Raw genomic sequence first — 25,436 nt, 5'->3', positions numbered from 1 at the left:
CGTATCTGCGGAAAAATCCTCAAAAATTACCTGCATCCTGGATATGTTCCAGCAAGATCACCAGTCCGTACCCGACTCCGTTCAGGTACTTCCGGTGCCACGACCAGTGATACAGCAACATCCGCCAACATTCCCATCAGGAACGAGTTCCAGATGCTGAGCGACGACGAAGAAAACAACAACAACAACAACACCGACGGTAGCAGCACTACCGACGACGACGACGACGACGATCGTCGTGCACGGAAAAAAGTACCGATGTCAAAAAAGAACAATTCTCCAACGTAACGAAGACCACCTCCAATTTTTATTTTGGACACGTTGGCGGACGATGTTGACGAGTTGCTGGAAGGCCTCGGATACTGTCTGAAAATCGGTAAGTCGTCGGTGCAAGTGAATTTCGACCTGGTGCTTGAAGAATTGAAGCGTAGCAACTTCAACTTCTACGCATTCAATCCCGAGAAGCCCCCTGTTAAGGGGGTCCTGCAGGGTTACCAAGACCGTCCGGTTACCGACCTGAAGGGTCACCTTTCGGACGCCGGACTAAAACCGCGGGGGATAAAAGTGCTCTCGCGCAAGACAACGGTAACAGGTACACACACACTGTACCTGTTGTACTTCGACCGCGGCACCGTCAAGATCCAAGATCTGCGGCGGATTAAGACGTTGGACGGTTTTTGGGTAAACTGGCGGTTTTACTCCAAGAACCCGACGGACGTAGCGCAATGCCACCGTTTCCAGAAATTCAGCCACGGCTCGCGGAACTGCAACCTCCGGCCCCGCTGCGTGAAGTGCGGTGAATCACACCTCTCGGAGGCGTGCTCACGAAAGGCGGACTTGGGGGAAAACGCAGAACAAACCAAGCCGCGCGTAAAGTGCGCGAACTGTGACGGTAACCATACCGGCAATTACCGCGGATGCGTCGCACGCAAGTCCTACCTCGAGGAGCAGGAAAAGAGGAAGAAGAATAATCTGTGATATAGATATAAGCTTTCTCTACTTCTTTCCCCTATCCTCTGCAATTTTGTAAGTTTTTTTTTTTAATTTTTCTTACTCTTGTTAGTGCCTTAGTTGAAGAAATAATTGTTCCAAAATGGATTATGATGCAACACACAGCTGAAAGGAACACCAAAACTCTATTATGCACTGTAAAAGAACTCATTGTATCTTGATTATTCACCGATAAAAACGAATTGAATTGAATTGAAAAATTAGTATTTTCTAAAATTGATATTTTGCGCAATTAAATTATTTGTGTGAAAAGTCTTATTAGGGTAATTCTCCGCCAACTCACACAGCAGTTGCCCCGACCCCTCTTCGATTTGCGTGAAACTTTGTCCTAAAGGGTAACTTTTGTCCCTGATCACGAATCCGAGGTCCGTTTTTTTATATCTCGTGACGGAGGGGCGGTACGACCCCCTCCATTTTTGAACATGCGGAAAAAGATGTGTTTTTCAATAATTTGCAGCCTGAAACGGTGATGAGATAGAAATTTGATGTCAAAGGGACTTTTATGTAAAATTAGACGCCCGATTTGATGGCGTACTCAGAATTCCGAAAAAACGTATTTTTCATCGAAAAAAACACTAAAAAAGTTTTAAAAATTCTCCCATTTTCCGTTACTTGACTGTAAAAAATTTTGAAACATGTCATTTTATGGGAAATTTAATGTACTTTTCGAATCTACATTGTCCCAGAAGGGTCATTTTTTATTTAGAACAAAATTTTTCATTTTAAAATTTCGTGTTTTTTCTAACTTTGCAGGGTTATTTTTAAGAGTGTAACAATGTTCTACAAAGTTGTAGAGCAGACAATTACAAAAATTTTGATATATAGACATAAGGGGTTTGCTTATAAACATCACGAGTTATCACGATTTTACGAAAAAAAGTTTTGAAAAAGTTGGTCGTCATTGATCATGGCCGTTCATGGTCACCAGAGACAGACACGGACGACGAAACAAAGAGAAACGCAAAAAGTAACTTTTTCAAAACTTTTTTTCGTAAAATCGCGATAACTCGTGATGTTTATAAGCAAACCCCTTATGTCTATATATCAAAATTTTTGTAATTGTCTGTTCTACAACTTTGTAGAACATTGTTAACTCTAACCCTGTTAGTTTTAAAATGAAAAATTTTGTTCTAAATGAAAAATGACCCTTCTGAAATGCAGATTCGAAAAGTACATTAAATTTCCCATAAAATGACATGTTCCAAAATTTTACAGTCGAGTAACAAACTGTTTTAGTGTTTTTCGATGAAAATACGAATTCTGTACGCCATCAAATCGGGCGTCTAATACTCCCTTTGACACCAAACTATCTCATCACCGTTTCAGGCTGCAAATATTGAAAACACCTCTTTCGCATGTTCAAAATGGAGGTCCGTCACGAGATATCAAAACGGACCTCGGATTCGTGATCACAAAAGTTTCACGCAAATCGAAGATCAGATTTCGTGTGAGTTGGTAGAGAATTACCCATTAAAAATTGGCTAATTTTTTTCAGACTGTAACAATTTTTTTATGAAAATTTCTGAGTGTACATACAACATTGCGAAAGACAACAAATCGACAAAAATACACACAAAGTTTCAACCAAATAAAAAAATACATAACAATAGAAAAAAGTGCTCATTTGGTTTTCATAGTGATTTTTTGTTTTAACAAAAGAAAACATTAAATACAACAAGATCGATCAATCAATAACTTTGAACACAATATTTTTTTAAACTTTTTTGATTTAGCTGAAATTTGTGTGTACTTTTGCTATGACCAAAGAAGCTTCTTTAAATAGTTATACAAGTTTGAATAGGATATCTAGAGCGCCCAATTAATCGTAAATAAAATCGTGGGAATTCCCGGGATTTCCATGAAAAATATGTAAATTTCCCAGGATTATCCGAAATTCCAGCGGAAAAAAAACCTATGTTAAAATAACTAAATTTGATTCAATTAAATTCAATTTTCTGTTCTTTTCTTCTTTTTGACAAGACAACATTTATTTTTTCGATGGATCAACTATGGTTCCCTTGGAACGAGCTGTCAAGTAGGACCATTTCTGTCAAGAAGGACCTTGAAATTATTTTTTTAAATTGATTTCATAATTCATTTTAAATCCTTTGCGGTCGCAGAAAGGGTCATTGTACTCAGAAAAATAAGCTTTATCGTTGTGAACTTTTATATCACAAATTTAAGCTTAATTTTGGGACCCAATTGGGAATAACTCTTGCTTATTTGTTGGGCAACAGAAATGGCTCTGAATGTGAAAATTTAGCAAAAAAATTTCATTTCAATTTCAGTTGAAAAATGGACTACACCAGCCATTCTCAACGGGGGTACCGGGCCTACTTGATTTACATGGCAGGGGGTACCAGCCTAGAAGAAGGTTGAGAATCGCTGGACTACACCAATTTATTTTACGTAAAATTTTCTTTCAAATGAGTTCTGATTGGACCTCCCTAGTTCTATAATTTGTAACACAAAATCTATAAATGAAAAGTTCAAAAATAAAACATCAAATTAAACTGCAAATTGGAGTATTTTTCAGTAAAAACTTTGATGTACCAGAATCCATAATATTTTTTTTATTCAATATGATTGTTTTTCTCTTCAATTTATCAGATGATTTTGCAATCCAACACACAATGAGTTCATTGTTCAACGCAATTAAAAATTAATTAAATTTCGAAACAATAGCCCATACACCCTAGTAGTCTTCCTGATACCGTCCGCTGAAATCGAATCGTTGCTTTCGGTTTAGTGGTCTTGTTGGCCTCGCAGAACCTGACGCGGAAAACCCATCGAGTTTCATCCCTAGAGGGGATCATTCAGCTATTACGTGATACTTTCAAGGAAATCTTTGTGCCGGCACTGGAAAATTCTAAACGTAGGGTGAAGGGGGGTTGAGGTTTGTTCGTCTTGTAATATATGAATGACCCCTTGCTTGTTCCTTCGTAGGAAGAACTATAGAACCTGAGCTGCTCGTCCAACGATCAAGCAAAGGTGCTGTGAACTAGTCCAGAAAGATCACACACCTGAAGAACCGAGCTCCAGATCTACTCCCGGCATGAAATTGAGACTTGTCGTGAGACACGAGTTCTCCTACGATCGACCATTATTTTTAATTCTGGTTGGCCACAAATTTGTCGTACAAGCCCACCTATAGAGATTCAGTTTGAAATTAAAACCACACGCAAGTCCGCAGGTTCTTGGGCGTAAATATTCAGCTGATCTTTCCATATGACAATCGTGGCTCGTCCTGTACTACGAGATCGTGGCATTAACTATTTTGTTTGCGTTTTTTTGTTGCGTGGGTTGGCGGAAGCACGCTTTTGCCATTTGATAATCCAATCAACCGCAATCCTCACGGTAGGGGAGATTATGAAGAAGTTTTGACTTTTTATTTGCCTATTATGGAGACGCATGGCGTTCATACCTTTTCCCTTGAAATCATTCTGGAAGGCAAAGTCAAAAGCTCAAATAAAGAATCATCAACGCGTAACATGGTAGAGATTACTTCATTGCGAACACAAAAAAAAAACGCCTCCGAGCACTCATCCAGAGACTCCCCTTTTGATTTAATCTCGACTTCAGCAGGTAAAACTGGTTGCCTCAATTTCGTTCCCCTTGTTTGGCACAGAACAAAAAAAAAGATCAATCAGAAAAAGTAACTAGCCTTGACATATGAAATGATAAATACTGGTACATCGTTCAACTGGTTGGCGAATCCAGAGAAAAGAAACACCTTGCCGTCCTGATTTGCGGTCAACAAAACCTCCCCAACCGGAAGGGGTGACTGAACTTTGAGAATTCCGGCCACACTTTGAATACTTAAACGCGCAGAACTTATTGTCTTTATTCGTTCAATAATAATATATAAAGCGATCGTTGCACCTACAAAAAAGTGTCTTTGTTCAAAATATATTTTTTTCGGTTGGAATTTGATTGGGGTTGTTGATTTCTTGCAAAATATATTGCCCCCTCTCATTTGTAAGTCAAGAACTACCGGCGATTGCGAGTACTGCGCATTTGTTTGGACGGCCGGGGTTCGTCGCTTGAATGTCACTGCAGCGGTGAACTCCTTCAGGATGGTACGCGATCGTTACAGTAAACTTAAGAAATTCGCAAAAAATCACAAAATTCGCCACAAGATAACTTTAAAACTGTAACCACCCTCAGGCGACACTTGCTCATTACAATTGCAGGAATTTCGCAACAAAAAAAACATTGCAAATTGTACAGACCACGCACCGGCTGTCATGTTCGATTGTCAATTCATGTTGCGTAGCGATTGTAGGCACGACAATTGCTCTGCTCTACGAGTTAAACTTCTTAAGATATTGTAATTCTGGGTGCGAATCACCGCGGTCAGGAACAGGTTGTGGCCACCGTTCCCAACTCTGCAACCTGCGACTTCAGAGGGACCTCGATCCCAAAGTGCATTAGCGCGATTCACATTATTCCCATTTTTATTTGCCCACAACTTCGATCGATCGTTCAGCGTTGAAAGTCCACAAGTGCATCGCCGACCGACGCTGGTCTGTCTACTGCATTGAGGGACATCAAAGCGGGTTCGTCGCTGGGTCTTGTTCAAGTCTCCAGTGCGTGCCCTCCCCTGGTCTGGTCGTGTTCAGCTGGCAATTTATGTTGGCAAATTAAAAAGTATCTTCGAGGGGATCTGTTGTGGCTTCGTTACCTTTTCTCTCTTGAGGAAGAAAAAATGTTGCGAATTTTTACGAGCTTGCTCCTGAGACTAGGCCTGTAATTGGTTCTATTCGCCCATTAAATACGGTACTTCTTGTATTTAGATTCCTGCCCTGATGTTTGCGTTTGTTTATTTATCTTTCTGCAGGCAAAGTCACGACCGGGAACTGCCCTAGATTGAGTGGGACTCTCGTATACGTGAAATTCTAATGTTCGCACAATTTCAAAGAATGCACATCTAAGTAACTGTAACTTTCTGTGTGTTTGCGATGTTGCTAATTGGTACACTGGTCAGGTTCGATTAATGGATAGTTTCAGCGTTGCACTGCTAACTTTCTTGGAAAACAACAAAATATACGTGAGTCATGGAATTTCCCATCTGAAATTGACAAAGTAACAACAATTTGATTAATGTGGCTTTTATCAAATTAAGAAAGCAAAATGCGTCACGCTGTTAATCTGAAAACGTGCTTTCGCGTGATTCAGTTGAAAATTTAAGTGGGTTAAACAGCCGAAACACAGACGACTGTCGGATTTTGGGGAATTTCCGGAAATTAAACCTGATTTGAATGACTACATATGTGAGCGCAGTCAGATCTGGACCGAACAATTTGGAATGTTTAATAATGTTCTTTCTAGTTCTAAAATCTATGAAATTTTAAAACAGACATTTTAATTTTTGGAATAGCAAACAGTAGAAAATTTCGTTAAACCCGTAATCCCCATAATAATGGCTGAAATTTTAAATTTACAAAAAAAATATAAGTATTGTATAACTATTCTTGAAAAAAAAAAAGAAAAAATAATAATACCGAAGCCTTCTCGACGCTATTTGTTTCTAAAATAAAAATTTGAAGAGATTATTCTGAAAAATACCACAAACTACCACAATGAAGTGAATAGATTATCAAATTTTAAGTTCCCTACACCAAAAAGTCATCCTCAACCTATGTAGAAAGAAAAATGCTGAAAATATTGAAAGACGTCCAAGTATCTTCAAATTGAGTCCTTGATCGACCTTATACGACTTGTGGTTTCCGAGTTTAACAGTTTAAAAATTAATGTTCTTCACAAAATTCATAAAAATAGACTTTTCTTCGGGATAATGTCAAAAAGAGAGTAGGAAATCGTCAGCTGTGTGCTATCTTGTGACAACGACCATTTAGTACTATTCGAGAAAATCGATTTTTAAAGTTTGTTGATAAATATTTTCAAAACTATGAATCGTAGAGCCAAACCTTTTGAAGCAATCGGTTCGTATACTATCGCTTAACAAACGCTCCAAGTTTCAACTAATTTGGTTACACCAATTAAAAGATACAGTAAATTATGTAATCAAAAATCTGAAAAGCACGTGTCACAAGTGTGTTTCGAAAGTAAAATTGTACTACGTGTCACAAGTGTGCACAGAATTCCCATACAAACTAAAATAAGCTCGAATAAATTGTTTAACCGATTTAATCAGTATATTTTCAAAAACAAAAGATTGCATTGCTTTTAGAAAGTGTGTATCAACATAAATTTGTGAAAAACAAGACAAATTTTCCACATTTTCCAACAACATGTATGACGTGTCACAAGTGTGCAAGATCATTTTGATGATAAATTGGTCTATGTCACAAGTGTGTATTGCGATATCCGGGAAACGGAAGCGAGTTTCCAAAATCGGGTTAAAGCATCTTGTAGTGTTTGTTAAGTATAGCAAAACGTCATCATTAACTCATTTTCGACCAAAATGGTCTATGTCACAAGATAGCACACAGCTGACGATTTGTTGTTTCTTAAAACATATCAGAAAAAAAATAAAAATAGTTTTATTTTGCAAATCAAATTTTAGTGACGAAAAGTGAAATTAAAAATAACCAAAAAAAATTTACCGTGCATCATTTTTCTTCAGTGTAGTCCTTATCCATACCTACAACTTTGCCGAAGACACCAAGTCGATCAAAAAATTCTTCAAAAGATACAGATTTTTGAATTTTCATACATCATTTTTGTATGGGCAGCTCCCAAATTTGTATGGAAAATTACATGGACAAACTAATGATGCAGAATGGCTTCTTTGGGCATACCGAAGACACCAAAAATGTTTCAACCAGTTGAAAAAATACAAAAATAAAAATAAAAAAAAACGATTTCGTAGAGAATTGCTCAACTACGTCACAAGGGGGAAATGATTTAGTAATTGTACTTAAGGATTGTTAAATTACTACATCAATTCACCTCTGTCATTTTCCTTTTGCCTTCCACTCCTTTTTAAGTCCCCAACAGGATGCGAGTCCTATTTTTCAACTTTGTCAGACTTTTTTCTGAGTTATTGGAGGTTACTGTCCGAAAGAAATTCTCTACCCCTGAGGACACCGTGAGTGATTTTGGTTGTTCGCGTCCAACCAATCTTTTGGCCCTTCATATGGCATTAATTTTAAGATTCTTCCTTTAAGTCTGAGCCACTGTCATTCTAGGCAACCGCTACGTAGGTCATCCTGGTGGCCATATTGTTTAACACATCAAATTAAAACAAATCAAAAAATGAAATAGAAACGTCGGACTTTTTTGTCTGTGAGCTGATTTTTTACTGAAAAGTCTCAATCCGAACCTTTTTGATAAGAAAATCCTTTCTCATGGAAAGAATTTTCGAATATTTTCATAGCACTGTGGTATGGACAGCCCTCACTTTTGAGTGGAGACCAAATAAATAAGTGCATCGCAAAGTCACTCACCCAGTAATTTGACGCTCACCACATCTTTCAAACGCGCAGAGCTCGTTCGTTTGTATTCTACCGAAAACTATCACTTGGCCCATGACTGCATTCAAACGATTGCTGTCACCACACTTGCCCACACAAGCAAGAAAGAGATAGAAAAAGAGAGAAAGAGAAGAGACACGTATCGTCCGGCTGTTTGAGTGTTGAGCTCGACATTCTCTCGTGTCAACTATGTATCAACCGACGGTCGCATTTAAATGCGGACCCCCGAGCTCTGTCAAATATCACCAATATTTCGCTCTCTTATGCTACCTAGATAGGCTTAGCTAAGTATAAGAGTACGATTTGTCAGTGAACGATCACTTATTTGTACATAAGGCTTAAGATTCCATTTCAAATGGCATTTCAAACAAGAGTGATTTTCTAAAGATTTACTGAATAACTTTCAATGTTAACTTTGGAGAATTACAAGATACACATTTTTAAACACATTCCTTCTTTTTATTGACCTTATCATAACTCAACAATAGCCAAAACACAAATCACAGCACTACACTGCACCGCGCTTATTCCGACTTCGGCAGCAGCCTTCGGTACGGAACCCGATTGAACATCTTGTTGACCACATCGAGCATCAGCGGTTCCCAGGATCGGCGCGTTTCCGGCAGCATCTCCTTGTACAGGGCCGGCCAGTACTGGTTGACAAAGTCCAGCGCGACTTGGTCTGAAATTGCGGTTAAGTTTAAAATTTGGTAAAGAAATTTTGATGTATGTTTCATACTTAGTCCAGGATCTGGGAAAAGTCCAGTGGCGTACACCTTCATGTCACCGACCTCCGGAGTCATGTCGAATTTGTCCACCAGCATGTACTTTTCCCCGTTCCGTTCGACGGTTTTGCCGGACATTTGCCAAGTGGTGGTGACATCAGCTGGGGAAGGATACAAAATGTGTTAATTTCATCACATCAAAAAATTCAAACCAATTTTCTTACTGAACGTGATGTTGAAGAATCCCTTGGAGACGATCTTGATGGCGTTGAAGCGACCCTCGCCCTTGAACTTGCCCTCGGAGATCAGCTTCGGGAAGCGCACGTCCACCTCCAGCTGGAAGGTGTCGTCGTCGGCGGTGGCCCGCACGTCCCGGATTTGGGCCCGGGTCATGCCGAACGTTTTTCCGTTCTTGATGTGCACCGAGCCGTGGATTTGCTGGTTCTTGTACTCGAAGTAGCTGCTCTCCTGGGAGTAAGGTTCCAGCGGGGGGAAACCGATCGAGGGAATGCCGGCCTGGTTGAAAAAGAGAGTTGAATTTCTATATTATATGAAATGCCTTGTTAAAAATGTCAAAAAAAAAATTAAGCAACTTAGTGTAGCATATTCAAAACATAATACATGAATAAAACATGAACACTAAATTGCAGAATGTATATAAAAACACAAATTAAACCTTAAGTTAAATCACACGATTTGTGAATGGCCCCTAAATTGCTAGTCAGTAATTATACAATCACGATTAACAGCCAGTCAAATCTAACCTGAGGTCAGTGTCAACATGAACGAGCCCCTGACTTCCGCAAACAATAACATTCGGTTATCCTCGATCATACTTACATGGAGTTCCGGAAGTAGCCGCTGGATGGAATCCTTGATGCACTCGCCAAGTGCAGGGTCGTCACGGCGGCAAATGCTCATGTACGATGCTGTAACAGAGAACGGAAACCAGAATCAGTTAAGTGGGATCGAAGCAGAACAACTTGGCTGTTGAGCGATTTATAAACCTGATCGAACTTAAGGTGAGCAACATGTCACCTTTCCTGCTACTTTGTAATGTGATTTTGGTTTTTCTTGGTATTGATTGACTTTACTGAATCTTCATTAATTTATGAGTTTTTCTCACTTGAACGATTAGCAAGATGTTTTACTTGATTACGCCACATTTGCTTGGATCTGCGAATAATATACACATATGCACAATATGCAAATTAAATACCTATTAACCGGTGCAATAGCCTAGCTTGACATTGTCCGTATTACGTAATGGCCAATGATCTACAACGACTACGACTGTCCGTTACGTTGACCGTGAGATCCACACAACACACAGAAACACATGCAGACCTTATAGAGAGTTGATGCTCTGAAACTTGAATTGAGCAGTAACTGGTATTAATGCACGGCTTGCGACGTGAGAATCAACGTAAATGACTATCTTTTTGAGTACTAATTGAGCAGGTAATTGATTCTAGCTTAAGTTAATTTATTCTTGTGCGTTCATTCATGATTTATGACTGAGAAATTGCGCATCTTCGGGGACTGAATAAACACTGCTCTCTTCATGATAAGTTTGTTGCATAACCGTAAGGCGTTTACCATTGAATTGTGGTGAATTTGTGTTTCGAATATGATACTGTTTAAATAAACCTAACATATGCTTATTTTAAAATTAAAATAAAGAATCTTACAGTTTCAAAAAAGGTGTCGTTGAATCTACGCATGTTACGATGCAACATCGTTAAAAAATAATCAAATATTTGCCTCAAATTGATCTGAGAAGCCTCGAAGCACAAAGTCAATAAATACATGGCAACAGACATCTGATTCCCGCGCGAAACAATGGACGCGTGTGCTACTATTAGTTCGTATACATCGAACTGTTATTATATCGTAACCCTGCAGGGAATCATAACATCTTGATTTGCATAATACACGCACTGTTCCTCGTGCGTGACCCAATCACATTACTCTTGATTTTCTGTGCATCCGCTAACCTAATTAGAAAAAACTAACATAATCCACCTATGTGGCTGGTACCTTCCTCACCCTTATCAAACATCTAACAATGGTTTTTGGTCGATAATAATCAAAAAACAAAAGATCCGGCTTCAAAAAAGTACAGAAACATTACGTAAGTGGTCATTACTTGAGACAGGGTTGCCAAATCTTCCATATTTTGGAACAGAGGTTGCTGGTTCGAATCCCGCGGCGGGCGCTCCAAAATTCTTTGTGTAAATAGGGGTATCCGGCGCCGTCGCTCCGTGCCGTACTCAAATACTTAGGAGCCCAGGGCGGCGAAGTCCTTGTAGATAAAAGGAATACACTAGTGGTTGGTACTAGCAATAGTGGCCGACAGCTATAAAGTCAACTTCGTTTTTTCGTTTTTTCGTTGACTTTTCCAAGGATACTCTGGATGATTGATCCGGATGAGATCCAGCTTTAAAAAAAAAGTTCATAAATATCACATAACGGCAAGTATTAACTTGAGCTTTTTGCAGTTTTGAGTTTTGTTACAAACTACGGAAACTATCGCTTTAATTTAAAGTACTGAATACAAAATTATGTACAACAAAGTTTGACTGTTTCTACACTCAGATTGTTGTAGGATTCGGTCCGTAAGCTATACAATTTTGGAATAAGAAGACAACAACTTCGTTGAGCGCTGTGTACCCTTAAGTGGTAACTTCAGATAGGGTTGCCAGATCTTCAATATTTTCAATAATTATACTCGTTTGGAAGATCTTACGATTCATATTTGATTTTCCAGCACAGCACTTTTTCAGTTAATTTGGGGACCTAAATAACTCCCCAATGTTTGGGAACGATTGGATTAGTCCTCACTTTGGGCAAAGCAATTTAATTTTCTGTTGGAATTTGATGTTTATAAAATTCACGTTTCACGCTGTACTAAAACCGGATTCATATTCGGATGCTCTGGAAAGTGCTCTACAACTTTGCCTAAGAGTGTATGTTGCAAGCTTGCCCCTAAAAAAAAGATACATCTGCCATTTTCTGTTGTACTGGAATTTCACCTTAAGTGGTCGTACCTTGAGACAGGGTTGCCAGATCTTTAATATTTTGGAGCAGGATATTGGCCCATTTACATTGAATCTTGAAAAAATCTCGATGTTCTATTGGAAGCTCGGGAGCAGTTTCATTTACCTTCACCTTCTCTCTCTTTCGTTGGTGAGAGAAGTTCATTTAGAAAAATGATTTTTTTCAGTAAATTAACGTTTTCATGGAATAAGGGAAATCTGTGAAATGTGGGTTTCTCCCAGAAATGTTACATTTCAAAAGAAATCATGCGAGTTTGAATGCCTTTTCTGGGTACATATTTGAAAAAGCCTAATTGAAAAAATGTCTCATCTTTCATGATCTCGTCACCTGATATTGAAACAACGTGAATCAGTTATCCATCTAACAGCGCAATGTCAACGACAAAATTAGTGTCATGAAATGCATGAATTTTGATACGAATCATGTTTCATACATTGCCACCCTATACACAGAAAAAAAGTTTAATGTTGGAAGGTTGAAATTTTGGTTGGTTGAATATTACCTCTTATTTGATTAATTTTACTTAACAATGTGTAAAAATGTGAACCTGATGAAAATTCATCAAAAACTGAATATTTACAAATTCCTGATGTAATATTACACATTTTATTTGATTTGATTTGATTTATTTTTTTTTTACAAATTCCTGATGTAATATTACACATTTTATTGACACAAAATCTGTCACAATTTCCTGGTGAATATAACCATCATTTTTTTTTCATTGTAGGTATACGCTCTAGACAAACAAAAATCAATTTTAATTTTGATTTAAGGGTGCACAGCACTCAAGGAACTTGTTGTCTTCTTATTCCAAAATTGTCAAACTTACGGACCCAATCCTGCAACATCGGGATTGTAAAATTAGTCAAACTTTGTTGTAAATTACTTTGTGGATAGTACATTAGGGGATGAATAAAAAACTATTTCAATAGTACCCGTAGTTTTGAAGATACTAAAATGTCTGTAACAAAAATCTGGGAGCAAAAGCTCTGGTTGATGTGCACCGTTAAAAAGTATTGAATAAGAAGCAAAAAACATTTTAAACTTATGAAAGGTTTTGTTTTGTTATATATACCAAACATAAAGCATGTGACTGTAATGTCTATAACCAAACATAAAGCATGTGACTGTAACATTGCTTTCATAAAATTATATTTTTCAGTCCATCAAATTAAAATAACAAATTGCATAACGTGTTTGCTATCATAGCTTAGTTAATCTATTATTGTATCTTGGAAAAAACTAATGTAAATGTAGTATATGAAACCAGTTGCAAAAAGAAGATTTTTTTAACCGCGAGTTCTGAAAAAATCAAGTTTTGCAACCGGTTACAGTCATCCCACATATTCGGAACACCCACAAATTCGGAACACTTTTGTGATAATTTGTCAATAGCATCCCAAATGCAGTTTTTTTGTCGACCCTACAATTTTTAGGACCTTCATTTGGACATTCTCTTGCTATTTCACTAGTAAAAGTAGTACTTTTTGAAACAAAAAAGCTTCATTTCAAAACTATTTAATACAGAGCAGCAAAACACTGTCTCCAAATATGTGTGCGATGTTATTGTGCCTCCAACAATTGTGGAACGCCTGAGTTTAACTGATATTTTCACAAAAAAGTTATCAGACCATGTTTAAAACATCACTAAGCTTGAGTTTCATTGGTTTCAGTGTGCGAAGTTATTATTTTGTTACAAATATGTACTCCTGGAAATATCCAAAGTTTGTTTAAAAAAAAAAAAGTATTCCGAATTTGTGGATTTCAAGGGTCAATGTTTTTCTTTAAAAAATTATATAAAATGTAAAAATTTACAATCGGTCGATACATCAATCGAAAAATCACAAGAAAAGCTTTGAAGGTAAATGCAAATCATTATGTTCAACTATCGATTTCCTATGATTTTTTGAACATCGGCCGATCTGTAAACCGTTCCGAATATGTGGGATGACCTTCCTTTTTTTTGCAATTCATAAAATAACATTTGAAATGGGTTTCCCAGTGACAGGTTTGTTCCCCGTTTGTATGTTATTTTCCGTCAAGATATGTGTCAAACTCCAACATATAAAAGTGATGAAAATTTCAATGGTTAGCCAAGAGTTTGTGCACTAAAATTTATGCTAAAGAGTTATTTTTGGCGATTAAAAGTAGGCCGTTTCGTAATTCGAAAATGCATAAAAAGTAAGTAGTCTCACAACGGAATTGAGAAAAAGCCCAATTTTCCTTTTCATTTTGACGATTTTCAAGAATTTCCTACATTTAATGTTTTGGTATATTCTACCTCAAGAGAATTGAAAAATGTCTGAAAATTTCGTGAGAAATCACTTAGCATGGAATCAAGCCTAGTATCGATGAAAAGCAGTTTTCATTGGGCTTAGGTTTTGATAAAACGTTATATGTACATTTTTACAAAGGTATTCAGAACCCTATCTAAAGTTAAATCACGGGATTGAAACTCGTCTGAAAAACCTGTATCGTTTTTTCATTCGAAACAGTGGCGCCACGTGGTGGTAGCTGCCTTGTTTATTACACTGTGAAATTATCCATGGCCAATCCAAGGAAACAGAAGGTGACAACAGAAATGTCCGTCCAAAAGGGGTGCTGCAAAAAAACTTATTATTTTCAACAAATTTTCGAACAAATCAGCAACGAATTACAAGTTTGACAGTCGAACTACACTTAAAAGTTGGTTTTGTTATTTGTTTTTGCAAAACCGCATATTTTTAACGAAAGTGCCAAAAAATATTCGTAATCACCTTATGCCTCTTGGTGGCGCTTTGTGTTAGTATGTGTGTGGTCGATGTTTGCGGACGTGCACGCAGAACTAGCGAAACTGCCTCAGTTTCTTCTGGTACAAGTCGCCATATTGAAATTGCTTGAAGATTCATACCCGTGGGTAAATGCAAATTAATTCAAATGAATGAAATTTCTAAAACATGAATGAAATCATGAAATTAAATTTCGTAAAGTTTTAATTCTTCATCCGATCTATGGTCACACAATTCATAATATAAAAAAGCCCAAAATTGCTCTGTGGCTAAATATTATTTAAAAGGGTTCAGCTAAAAAGATAATGTTGAGAATCGCTGATTGTATTATTGAAACCAACTAACATACCACGTAGAAAATAATAAGAAGTTAATTGATTTCATTTACAAATTATTTAATATTGAAACTCCTAAAAATGTTCCATTCTTTGCCAGACAATTTTACACAATGACAAAAAGCTGTTTATATTTTTTCAGTATTTAGAAGATTGATTTTATTTTAAAATTCTTGTTTTCTTAGATAACTGCTTTACGAATCTTGCTGAAACATGCACAGTAGTTGAGAGAAACTTCAATGCAATTTAAGCGAGGAACAGGCATATTCTTAATGATAAACAATCGGATGTGAGCAAAGCACGTACGTATAGTTAATATTTGGTTTGTAATCGCTATAAAAAAAGTTGTTGAAGCAAGCTATACAACTGATACAATGACAAACCGCAATGGTAATAAACAACTGCATCACGTTTCAAATGGAAATACGCGTAAGAGTTAACGACAATGATAGAACTAAAACACACCCAAAAAAAAGTGGAATAAAACAACCAATTCTGAAGTTAAGCTCAACTGCTTGTGTTTATCATACCAAGTCGTAAATTAATTAATGACTGCGAGTGAACACAATAACCGGAATGACTTTTAAACATGTCTTAATCTGATTGATATGTCACCTCTCCACCACCATTTGTTGAGCAACTGTCACTTCCTCATGATGATTTTTGTAATTCACCAAAAATAATACCATACATCACACTAATAACATTCTCAAAACGTTTTATCACTTTGCTAATAACACGCCTGCAAATAATTTACACGTGTCATTTCCACAAGTCACTTTGCACTCGAATTCACTTACGCAGCTCAGCCTCGGGATCGTCCACGAAATCCGTCTGGCCCGCGACGAAGGCGCACAAGGCGCCCAAAAGCAGTATCACAACTTTCATTTCAATTCGTTGCACTTTCAACTGCCTCCTCAAAAAAATTAACAATCACCACTTTCAAGTTATAGCACCGCCCGGCTCAGAATGTAATCTGGAAGTGGTTGCCCGAGAACAACCTCTATTTATATTGAGTAGCTAGTTGTACCATACGTACGCCGCTGAAACACATCTTAGTACAGAGTGCAAGTAGTGTGCTGCTGCTGCTGCTGCATATCTCTCCTATATCACACAACAGCAGTGAGGTGATTTTAACCGACTTGCCTTGAATTGAAAATTACTGGTATTTTTTTGTCCATGTTAAGCCTACACAAACTCCGTACGGCGACGACTCGTATCATGTTTAAGAACTTCTTTTTCCCACTTACTTTAGTACATCAGCATCGCAGGAATAAATCTGAGTAGTAGACAACGTTCAGCCACAGGTGTGTGACTGTAGCGGAGAGGAAAAACGGAAATTAAACACTCAAAGTCGACGGAGGCTGAAGCCTCGCCGGCACGTCATTGTGGACAAGTTCAAAGGTAATCCTGAAATGACGCCCCGGTTAATCGTTAAAACGAAGCATGATTAAATGCCCGGTAATTTCCATAAAGAAGTAATACTTTATACTATATAAGGTATGATAAGGCTTTCGCAGGAAGGGAGTTGTAGTGGGCAGTTGCATAATAATTACTTGATTGTTGAAGGTGTGAAAAGATTATTTTTGCAATTCCGTCGTGAAACTACTTACTTTTCCTGTCATTCTTGAACGACAAAATAGCCTACTTTTCTGTACCAAAAATAACAGAATCGAATAGCAGCACTTTTCAGTGCTGAAAAGTTGAACTTTTCAGCACTTGTTTCGAAAAGTAACACTTTTCAACATTTTTTTGATTTAAACGATTTATTGACAAAATACATGAAAATTCGACTAAAAATTTCACTCAATTGGTGTTTTTCGAAATTTCAAAAAATGTTGTATGGAACTCGTTGCAAAACTTGATTTTTTCAGCACTCGTCGTATTTATCCAACTCGGTGAACCTCGTTGGATAAATGTACGACTCGTGCTGAAAAAATCCTCTTTTTGCAACTTGTTGCATAAACTACTATTGAATGGGTGACGTAGGTGGGTTAAAACGAAGATAATTTATATTGATTCAGTTAATTATATTACCACCAATCATTGTGAGAAGAGAAAATCGAAATATTACTTAAAGAATAATCTTCTTACTAATCTCTCATGCATTGAAAAGCATTGTTGTCATACAAAATTTCGCAAGTCCTCATATGTACCATCGGGAGAGACATAAAATTTTCAATTTTTTTATATGAGCAATTCAATCCCAAAACAGATTTTTTCAAGTACTTTTTGCCTTTCTTACAAAAGAAAGGTTTAAGGTTTGCTTTTGGAAAAACGCTTTTCTCAGAAATCTTAAAAAAATCGTGCACGGTGGGCAATCGTCCCAGAAAAAAATCCTATTACTAAATTGAAGGTTTTGATGCGCTCTTTCGATTGAATTTTGGCCCGAAACCCGGAACTCAAAGCCTGATTTTTGAGAGCTCTTTTTCTGAAATACTTGAGCGATGTCTGTATCCGCTCTTAAAAATTGGTGTCTTCCATCATTGGAAAACCGCTCGTAATACCCACAATATTTATATTTCAGATCTGTAGCCGTGGGGTCGGAGACGAACATTTTATTTTTCAATTCACAATTTTCGACCAGTAAATGTGGTCAAAGCCATTTTTAGAGGTATTTTTTAGACAATTTTACAGATAACACTATCAAATTAAAAGAATTCAGTTTCAAACAAAAAGCCATTCGAAAACATGCGCCATAAACTGCTTGGGCCCAAGATTTGAAGCTTTTCCAAAATGTATTTTCAGAGATATAGCCATTTCAGTGTTTTACGTCTTATTTTTACCCTATTTTTTCCTATTAAATTTTTAGTTTATACAGAATCATATACTGAACATCAAATTCGAAGTCCCGCCTCGTTCTCGCTCGAAAGATCGACAAGTCATCAGGTCGAAGCATAAACGCCAGCACATTTACGCTTGCGCGTTTTACGCTGCGCGTGGAAGTGTTCTTCCTGGCTTCTCATAATAGATCGACAAAGTGCAATATCGAAACATATTTTTTTAAGTTAATCATAGACTAACATTAAAGACTGAGTACTGGCATTGGAGGTTAAGCCTAAAAAGATTCGATGCTTTAGGTCAAATTCTCACTGGTTGGTATCATTATGTTTCTGAAAAATTAATAAAATAAATTTAGGAAATGCTTCAATATATTTGTCGGAGTTTCATCATTTTGTAAGAAAGGCTCTATTTCACCTCTGGTGATATTAAATCGGGTTTTAATTTGTATACAGGCTTGTATAAGCCATTTTTGTGTTTATGGAACCAGTTGCATTTGAGAATGATAGTTGAAAAGGGCGTTAGATAATCAAATAATTAAATAATTTTTAATTTCGTAATTTAAACATTGCTGTACCTCGAAGCCGTTGCATCGTATCAAAAAGAGGTCAAAGGCAAACTTGTAGGAACTATAACTGGAACTTTTTTTTCCTGCTACTAGTTACCTTTCTTGAAATTTTAGCATTTTTTCCTGCTACTAAAATATTTAATAAGCAGAAATATTGCTGAAGGTTCAAGAGAAGTTATCTATTATCTTGGTTAATTAATAAATTTAGAAATTATTCTAAAATATTCCGAAGTTATCTAGTCAGCGAAAATATTGGTGGAATTTTAGTTTTTTTTTAAAAAACATCGCTACTAGCTAACTTATGTACTAAACAATTATCTAGTTGCGATGCTTTTAACATTTTAATACTTTACTAGATAACTTTTTAGTCATTATTCCATACCTCACTTTTTGCCTAACTCGAACACCTTAATTTTTTTCGGAAAGAAAGTGCTACTTATTCGCCGGCGAGTTGGGCATTTTTCATTGAATCGGCAATATATTTTTACGGAAACAATGTGTTTTTGCGGAATTTTACCATAAATTTAATTAAGTGCTTGTAAAAAAAACATCCTCAAATTTCTTGCTAAATAAAAAATAACTATGGAACATGCATTTTTAATTGTTTTTGGAAGATGTGTACTCCTATTTGATAATTTTTCAAAGTGATTTGAAAATTAGTATTTGCTTCTCGATTTTTAGGGCATTTTTGAAGGGTGAGGTAAAAAAAACATACGGAAAATAAATGCAACATTTATGTTTTTTTTATTTATTCTTAAACATTTTCAAAATCACAGCGATGTAATTTCCATGGCAGGATTATCAATGCCCTCCTTTTCATTTTGTTTCGTCATTTCAGCTGCTTTCCTCCTGTTGGATTCTTTTACCAAAAAGTATAACGTACTAGAAAATTGAAAAGAAGTTATTTTAATGAATAATTCGTTTGTATCTTCTTATGGAAGTGATATTCTTACATGTAGAAACCCAACGACACTAGGAGAAATGCCTCACTCAGCAGAAACACTGACCCGAGGAAAAAGTCTTGCGTTTTCAGGTACACTGTACTGTACAAGGTGGGATAAATTACCACCTGCATTGAGTCGACAATCCCAATGATGGCGAGCATTTTGCCTGTGAATAAATTAAAGAAATTTGTTAAAATTATAAAAAGTACCACGCGTTTCCATTGAATAAATGCTTCAGTCAATGTTTTCATGGAGACGCATGGTATTTATCGAATGTTGCTCCCTAACTCACCAATTTCATGCTGCTCCACCAGTTTGGAAACTATACTGCGAATGGCCACCGTTTTGCTACCCTCAAACACATCAATCGATGTGGCCACATAGTAGAGGTGAGGTTTTACTGCGCTGACTGCGTAAGCCTGCAAATTAAGAAGGTTATTTAATGTTTAAAAAATAAAGTTTATTAAAACTCACCATAATTGGCTTCCCAACCAGCGTGAAGCACACCGAAAACACACAGATGAGAAAATCGGACACTCCGAACCGTTTGCTCAGCACTCCCATGGCCAGCAGTGTTCCCAGCAGCGTCGTTGCCAGATCGTACGAAATCCACGTGCCAAGGTTGGTGATCCAGTTGAAGCGGAGATAGGCCAGGATCGCCGCCGATTCCGCGTCCCCCAGAGATCCATAGTTGATGAAATACACCACGACGGTCAGTATCACGATGAGTCGCAGGTTGAAGTTGCGTTTTCTCGTCAAAACTTGAATGCAATCGATGACCAGGGTGAAATCGAACAGTTTGCGCCAAGATTCGTTCAGTGTGCCTCCATTTTGATTCGAGCGTGACTCTTTCTCTTGAACTGTGGAGTTGTCTGAAATTTCAGTGGGTTCCTTCAGGATGAAAAATCCGTACATGAGTCCAATTGAATCCGTAACGATGCATAGCAAGCAAAGCTCTGAAAATAATGTGAATTATCACTCATTGAAAACCAAATCCCCAATCAAATTCAACTCACTCACAAATCCCAACGATTTAAATAGGAAACCGCTGAAAAAGTTGGCCCCAATCGGGATGGTGGCGATGACGACGGCAGCGCAAGCGAACCGGAAGGTACGATTCTTTTCCGAGGTGCAAACTGTGAGGTAGCTGTACATGCCGGTGACCACGAGGGGGGTGCCCCCGCTGAGCGAGGTGAGCAGATTCGGCAGGATGCCCGTCACCTCAAGTGATATTTCGCGCATGAAGGTGGCGCAAAGGATGAGAACTGTGGAACAAAGATTGAATTTAAAATCCTAAACAAAATTGAAGTGGAATTTTCTTTGACGTGAGTCCTTCATCACCATCCTCGAGTTTTTAATGACGAAATATCGCAGCTTAAAAATAGAGATATTTTAATGTTTTCGAAATAATGCGAAACTTTGTGGAACTTGGACTTTTTTCTTTTGATTAATTTGATCAAATTTTTAAATTTTTATGCAATCCCAAAAAATATAAATAAATTTTTAGGTATTAGGCTGGTACAAATTGTTTTAATTTTTTTGTCACGAATGACACGAAAAGTAAGTAGTTTCACGACGGAATTGCAAAAATTGCTTTTTTATGTTTGAAACAGTTTGCTAAATTTCAGTTGCAGCAAAATGCTGCTTTGAAAACATAAAGCAGTCCCTCAAAAAAAATACAAAACAATTTAATAAAAGATTTTTGTTAAATTTTTATGTAATGCAAAAAATAACGATTTCATTTCCTAGCATAACATGCAAAAAATAAGCAAAACACGGAAAAGTAACTTAAAAATATGAAAAAAAGGACAGATTACGATATAAATAAACAATTTACAATGCCAAAGCAAATTTTATTGCAAGTTTCAATCCCCCTTACTCCTTATTAAAATTAAAAAAAAAAACAAAGGAGTAAGGAATGTACAATCGATTGTAAACTATTAAGAATGCATTATTTAACAATTTTTTCTGGATTTATAATGAAACAAGAGCTTTCAAGCTTTTACCAAATTTTGAACAAAATCGGGAAAAGGTGTGAAAACTTTTGGAAAAAAAATAATTAGTTTTTAGTTGATTGCAAGTCTATTTCCATTGAATTTTTATAGATTTTGTTTCATCTCCATTGTGAACTTACTTTCCCTGGCGTACTTGAGTTTTAAAACGGCCTACTTTTCTTCATCAAAAATAACAGAATAGTAATACTTTTCGATACAAGGGATGAAAAGTTCTATTATTCAGTACTCAAATAAATACAATATTGATTGATGATTTTATTGAACTTGTATTAATAGTAAAATAGCAACTCGTTGCAAAGCTTGATTTTTTTAGCACTCGTCATGTATATTCAATGTATATTCACATAAAATTTCCAGGGGAATCGATTGCGCATGATTAAAAACAGTTTCCGATCTTGCAAATTAAATTTAACATAAAAATTAGGGTCAAACATTTTAAGTACAAGACTTTTTTTACAAAAATCACTATTTGAAAAAAATCATAAGTCTTCGGAAAAAAAATCAAACTCCAAACTTCTGAATGGCTTAAAAATGAGCAACTTGGCCGAAGACACCAAAGTTACAGATTTTTTAATATTTACGTACCATTTTTGTATGAACAGCTGCCAAAATTGTATGGGTGAACCAATAACACAAAATGCCTTCTTTAGTGATAGGGAAGGCCTCCACAAAGTTTGAGCCGAATAAAAAAATAAAGATGGTCTAAATCGCCGATTTTGTAGAGGTTGCTCTAATGCCCTGAACATTTTTACAGAATAAATTCCATTATTCAGCTTCCTTACATTTTATAGAGCAATTTACAGAAAAAATACAACTTTTTACGAATTTTTGTTCAGCCTCCTTTTGCCTGACAGGCCTCATTTGCAATTTGTACCCTTTTTCGCCACTTTACAGTGATCAAAAAGGTCTTAAATAGAAGCTAGAAATGGGTTGACAGTGTCAACTTGACACCCTGTAGATGTGCCACCCTGTCTTCCAACCATGTCATTTTTTTTTTTTTTTTGAAAAGGTAGTTTAACAACTTTTCCTAAGACAACAACGCTTTAAAAGGTCACCAGTAGAAGTTAGGGCTTGGTTGACACCCTGTAGGTGTGTCACCCTGCATGTCAATAATTTTAAATAAAAGCCACATTCATATACAACAACTTTTCCTAAGACACCATTTTGCTAGGTTGCTTCCTTATTACGTTAAAAAATAAGATTTCGAAATATCTACCGAAGTACTGGCAGTGTTGGCAAGAAATATATTTTTTGCAATTCCGTCGTGAAACACCTTACTTTTCCTGTCATTCTTGAACAACGAAATAGCCTACTTTTTGTACCAAAAAGAACAGAATCGAATAGCAACACTTTTCAAAATAAATGCTGAAAAGTTCTACTTTTCAGCACTAAAATGGGTGCTGAAAAGTTGAACTTTTCAGCACTTGTTTCGAAAAGTAACCCTTTTTAACATATTTTTGATTAAAACGATTTATTGACAAAATACATGAAAATTTGACTTAAAATTTCACTCAATGGGTGTTTTTCGGAATTGCAAAAAATGTTGTATGGAACTCGTTGCAAAACTTGATTTTTTCAGCACTCTTCGTATTTATCCAACTCGGTGAACCTCGTTGGATAAATGTACGACTTGTGCTGAAAAATCCTCTTTTAGCATCTTGTTGCATAAACTACTATTTCAGCACTTATTTTGAAATGCCTCTTTAAAAAACTCTGTATCTTTTTCCAGAAGCAAGTTAGGACCATATTTTCTTCTGGAAAGTTTTAGAGAACATTCAGGACTATACTTTCACGGTGTTACTTTTTAAATTTAGTGAAAAATGAAAATTATAAAAATCAAAATGTAAAAAAGAGGGATTTTCCATACAAATTTGAATCGCTTTGCGGAAAGCCGGGTCAAATCCAATCACTTCCAAATTTTGGGGGGTTGTTTGGGGGCCAAAATGGGACCGAAAAAGGCCTGTTCTGATTGAATTAGTCCATTTTGAAATTTTCCCATAAAACTTCAAGCCACCCTAATATTCATCTCGGTATAACGTGTTGAATAAATGTACGACTCGTGCCAAAAAAAAATGTTCTGTTTGAAACTAGTGACATATACTACTAGGGGGCAACCCCTGTTTTTTCGAGCCAATTTAAAAAAATTGGGTGACATAAACTTTGAAAAATATTTGCATGAGCTTAACTGTAATAATGAATAAAGCATTTTTTTTATATGTTTTTTTTCCAAATTTTTAAAATTAGGCTGAAAATTTTAAATTTGGCATCTAAAAATACTAAAAAGGAAGTCAAGTTGTCTGTGAGTCAAGTCATAAAACATTCTTAGACTGAAATGGCAAATATTTTTAAATTTTAAGTACTACCTAAGGAATTTTGACAGAAATAAATAACTTAGTTTTGTTGCTATACAAACCACAGAAATTGGCAACATCCGCCGCAATCGGAATCAATATGCATGGCTTTCGTAGCCCTACTCGATCACTCCAGCTGCCCGCAAAAAGCAGCACCACCGCTTGAACCAGTCCAGCTGAAAGTATGTTGAATTTTTATTGCTAACATTCTGCAAAAAGCGACATTTTTGAGTGACTCACTGATGATACTTCTGTACGAATTGAGGAACGCCACCTCGTTGATAGACTTTTCTTTCGCCGAACAAACCGTTTTACTGAAATGCGGGTCTGAGGCGGTTGTAAAGTTCGCGATCGCGGACAGCATTTGCGCTGAAGACGAGTTGGTCATTTCTTCGGTGGCTACATCATCACACAAATTGTTGTCTTCTAGTTGTGGAAAGAACTCACAAACTGCGAGATCTACGTCCAGCTTCGTTGCACATGCCTGTCGTAATTAGAACAAAGCGTTGATCTCCACTCTACTAACCTAATTAAACTCACCTTGCTTTACGACGTACTTTTTCATACTCGAATACTTTAAGTCCGGTAGACGAAACGACTCCAAAAATATAAAACACTATAACCGGTTCGATTGTTACGTAAGACCGTAACTTCCTGAACCACCCCAAATCCTGGAGCTCGTGGTCTTGTTCTGTCATGACGATAAACACTAATTCTTCCCCCAAAAGACCCCTAACGTCTCACTTAGCCGAGAAGCAATCACACCCAAAAAGTGTTGACTCGTAGAGTTCAAGTACCCGCGAAGAAGTGGGTTTCGATTACCACTCTGTGCGGTTCGGTTAGTGGCTCAACACTGCTCTGGGTTGACCTGATGGTGGTGGAACTTCGTCATGACGAAGACTTGATCAAAACAAACTCCAATTCAGCAGCGCGTTGTCTTCTCCAACTTCACTAAAACCTGTTTCGCTAATTTTATTTGGTGGTTGGTTGATGTTGGTGATGATCGGAGATGAGCTACTAGTGTAGCGATTAGCGTGGTTCTTGGTGTTTTTACTGATTACAATTTATGCTAATCGAAGTGAAGTCACTGGTCTTGTAACTGATCTTTGATCATTTATACTTTTAGAAAATAACTTCAAACTTTTTTCATTACCATTCATGCAGTTTAGTTTTCAAACCTGAAATACCATAATCTGGGGTGAATCGGGACTACAGTCTGAATAGGGACAGCAGCTTTTAGAGCACTTAACGGTGCACATCAACCAGAGCTTTTGCACCCAGATTTTTGTTACAGACATTTTAGTATTTTCAAAACTACGGGTACTATCGAAATATTTTTTTATTTATCCCCTAGAGTACTGTCCACAAAGCAATTTACAACAAAGTTTGATTAATTTTACAATCCCGTTATTGCAGAATTGGGTTCGTAAGTTTGA

The 25,436-nt window shown here is 36.8% G+C and overlaps 2 protein-coding genes across 2 annotated transcripts; both read right to left on the bottom strand.

The window, feature by feature from the left end:
* Positions 1–8,887: 8,887 nt before the first annotated feature.
* LOC6038510 (putative beta-carotene-binding protein) lies at positions 8,888–16,331 on the bottom strand. The gene is made up of 5 exons (XM_038257100.1): positions 16,142–16,331; positions 10,016–10,104; positions 9,400–9,691; positions 9,190–9,336; positions 8,888–9,132 (listed from the first exon to the last, which is right to left on the bottom strand). Exons 1-5 carry the CDS (start codon positions 16,227–16,229, stop codon positions 8,975–8,977), a joined length of 774 nt encoding a protein of 257 aa, XP_038113028.1. The 5' UTR covers positions 16,230–16,331; the 3' UTR covers positions 8,888–8,974.
* A 3,129-nt stretch (positions 16,332–19,460) lies between these two features.
* LOC6038508 (thymic stromal cotransporter homolog) lies at positions 19,461–24,698 on the bottom strand. The gene is made up of 8 exons (XM_038250875.1): positions 24,558–24,698; positions 24,241–24,484; positions 24,063–24,176; positions 20,651–20,899; positions 20,109–20,590; positions 19,927–20,053; positions 19,644–19,800; positions 19,461–19,572 (listed from the first exon to the last, which is right to left on the bottom strand). The coding sequence occupies exons 1-8, from the start codon at positions 24,696–24,698 to the stop codon at positions 19,461–19,463; spliced, it is 1,626 nt and encodes a 541-aa protein (XP_038106803.1).
* Between the last annotated feature and the right edge of the window lie 738 nt (positions 24,699–25,436).

The sequence above is a fragment of the Culex quinquefasciatus genome, chromosome 2 (genome assembly GCF_015732765.1).
Source record: "Culex quinquefasciatus strain JHB chromosome 2, VPISU_Cqui_1.0_pri_paternal, whole genome shotgun sequence".
Taxonomy (NCBI): domain Eukaryota; kingdom Metazoa; phylum Arthropoda; class Insecta; order Diptera; family Culicidae; genus Culex; species Culex quinquefasciatus.
This window is presented reverse-complemented; position numbering and strand designations above follow the sequence as displayed.

Excerpts from the sequence above, each read along its gene's own strand:
- LOC6038508 (XM_038250875.1), bottom strand. The coding sequence starts at position 24,698 with ATGACAGAACAAGACCACGAGCTCCAGGATTTGGGGTGGTTCAGGAAG. Across the intron at positions 20,591-20,650 it reads TAAATCGTTGGGATTTGTGA|AGCTTTGCTTGCTATGCATC; the intron begins GTGAGTTGAATT and ends CATTATTTTCAG. Across the intron at positions 19,801-19,926 it reads GGTGGAGCAGCATGAAATTG|GCAAAATGCTCGCCATCATT; the intron begins GTGAGTTAGGGA and ends ATTTATTCACAG.
- LOC6038510 (XM_038257100.1), bottom strand. The coding sequence starts at position 16,229 with ATGAAAGTTGTGATACTGCTTTTGGGCGCCTTGTGCGCCTTCGTCGCG. Across the intron at positions 10,105-16,141 it reads CGATCCCGAGGCTGAGCTGC|CATCGTACATGAGCATTTGC; the intron begins GTAAGTGAATTC and ends TCTCTGTTACAG. Across the intron at positions 9,133-9,189 it reads TTTCCCAGATCCTGGACTAA|ACCAAGTCGCGCTGGACTTT; the intron begins GTATGAAACATA and ends CCGCAATTTCAG.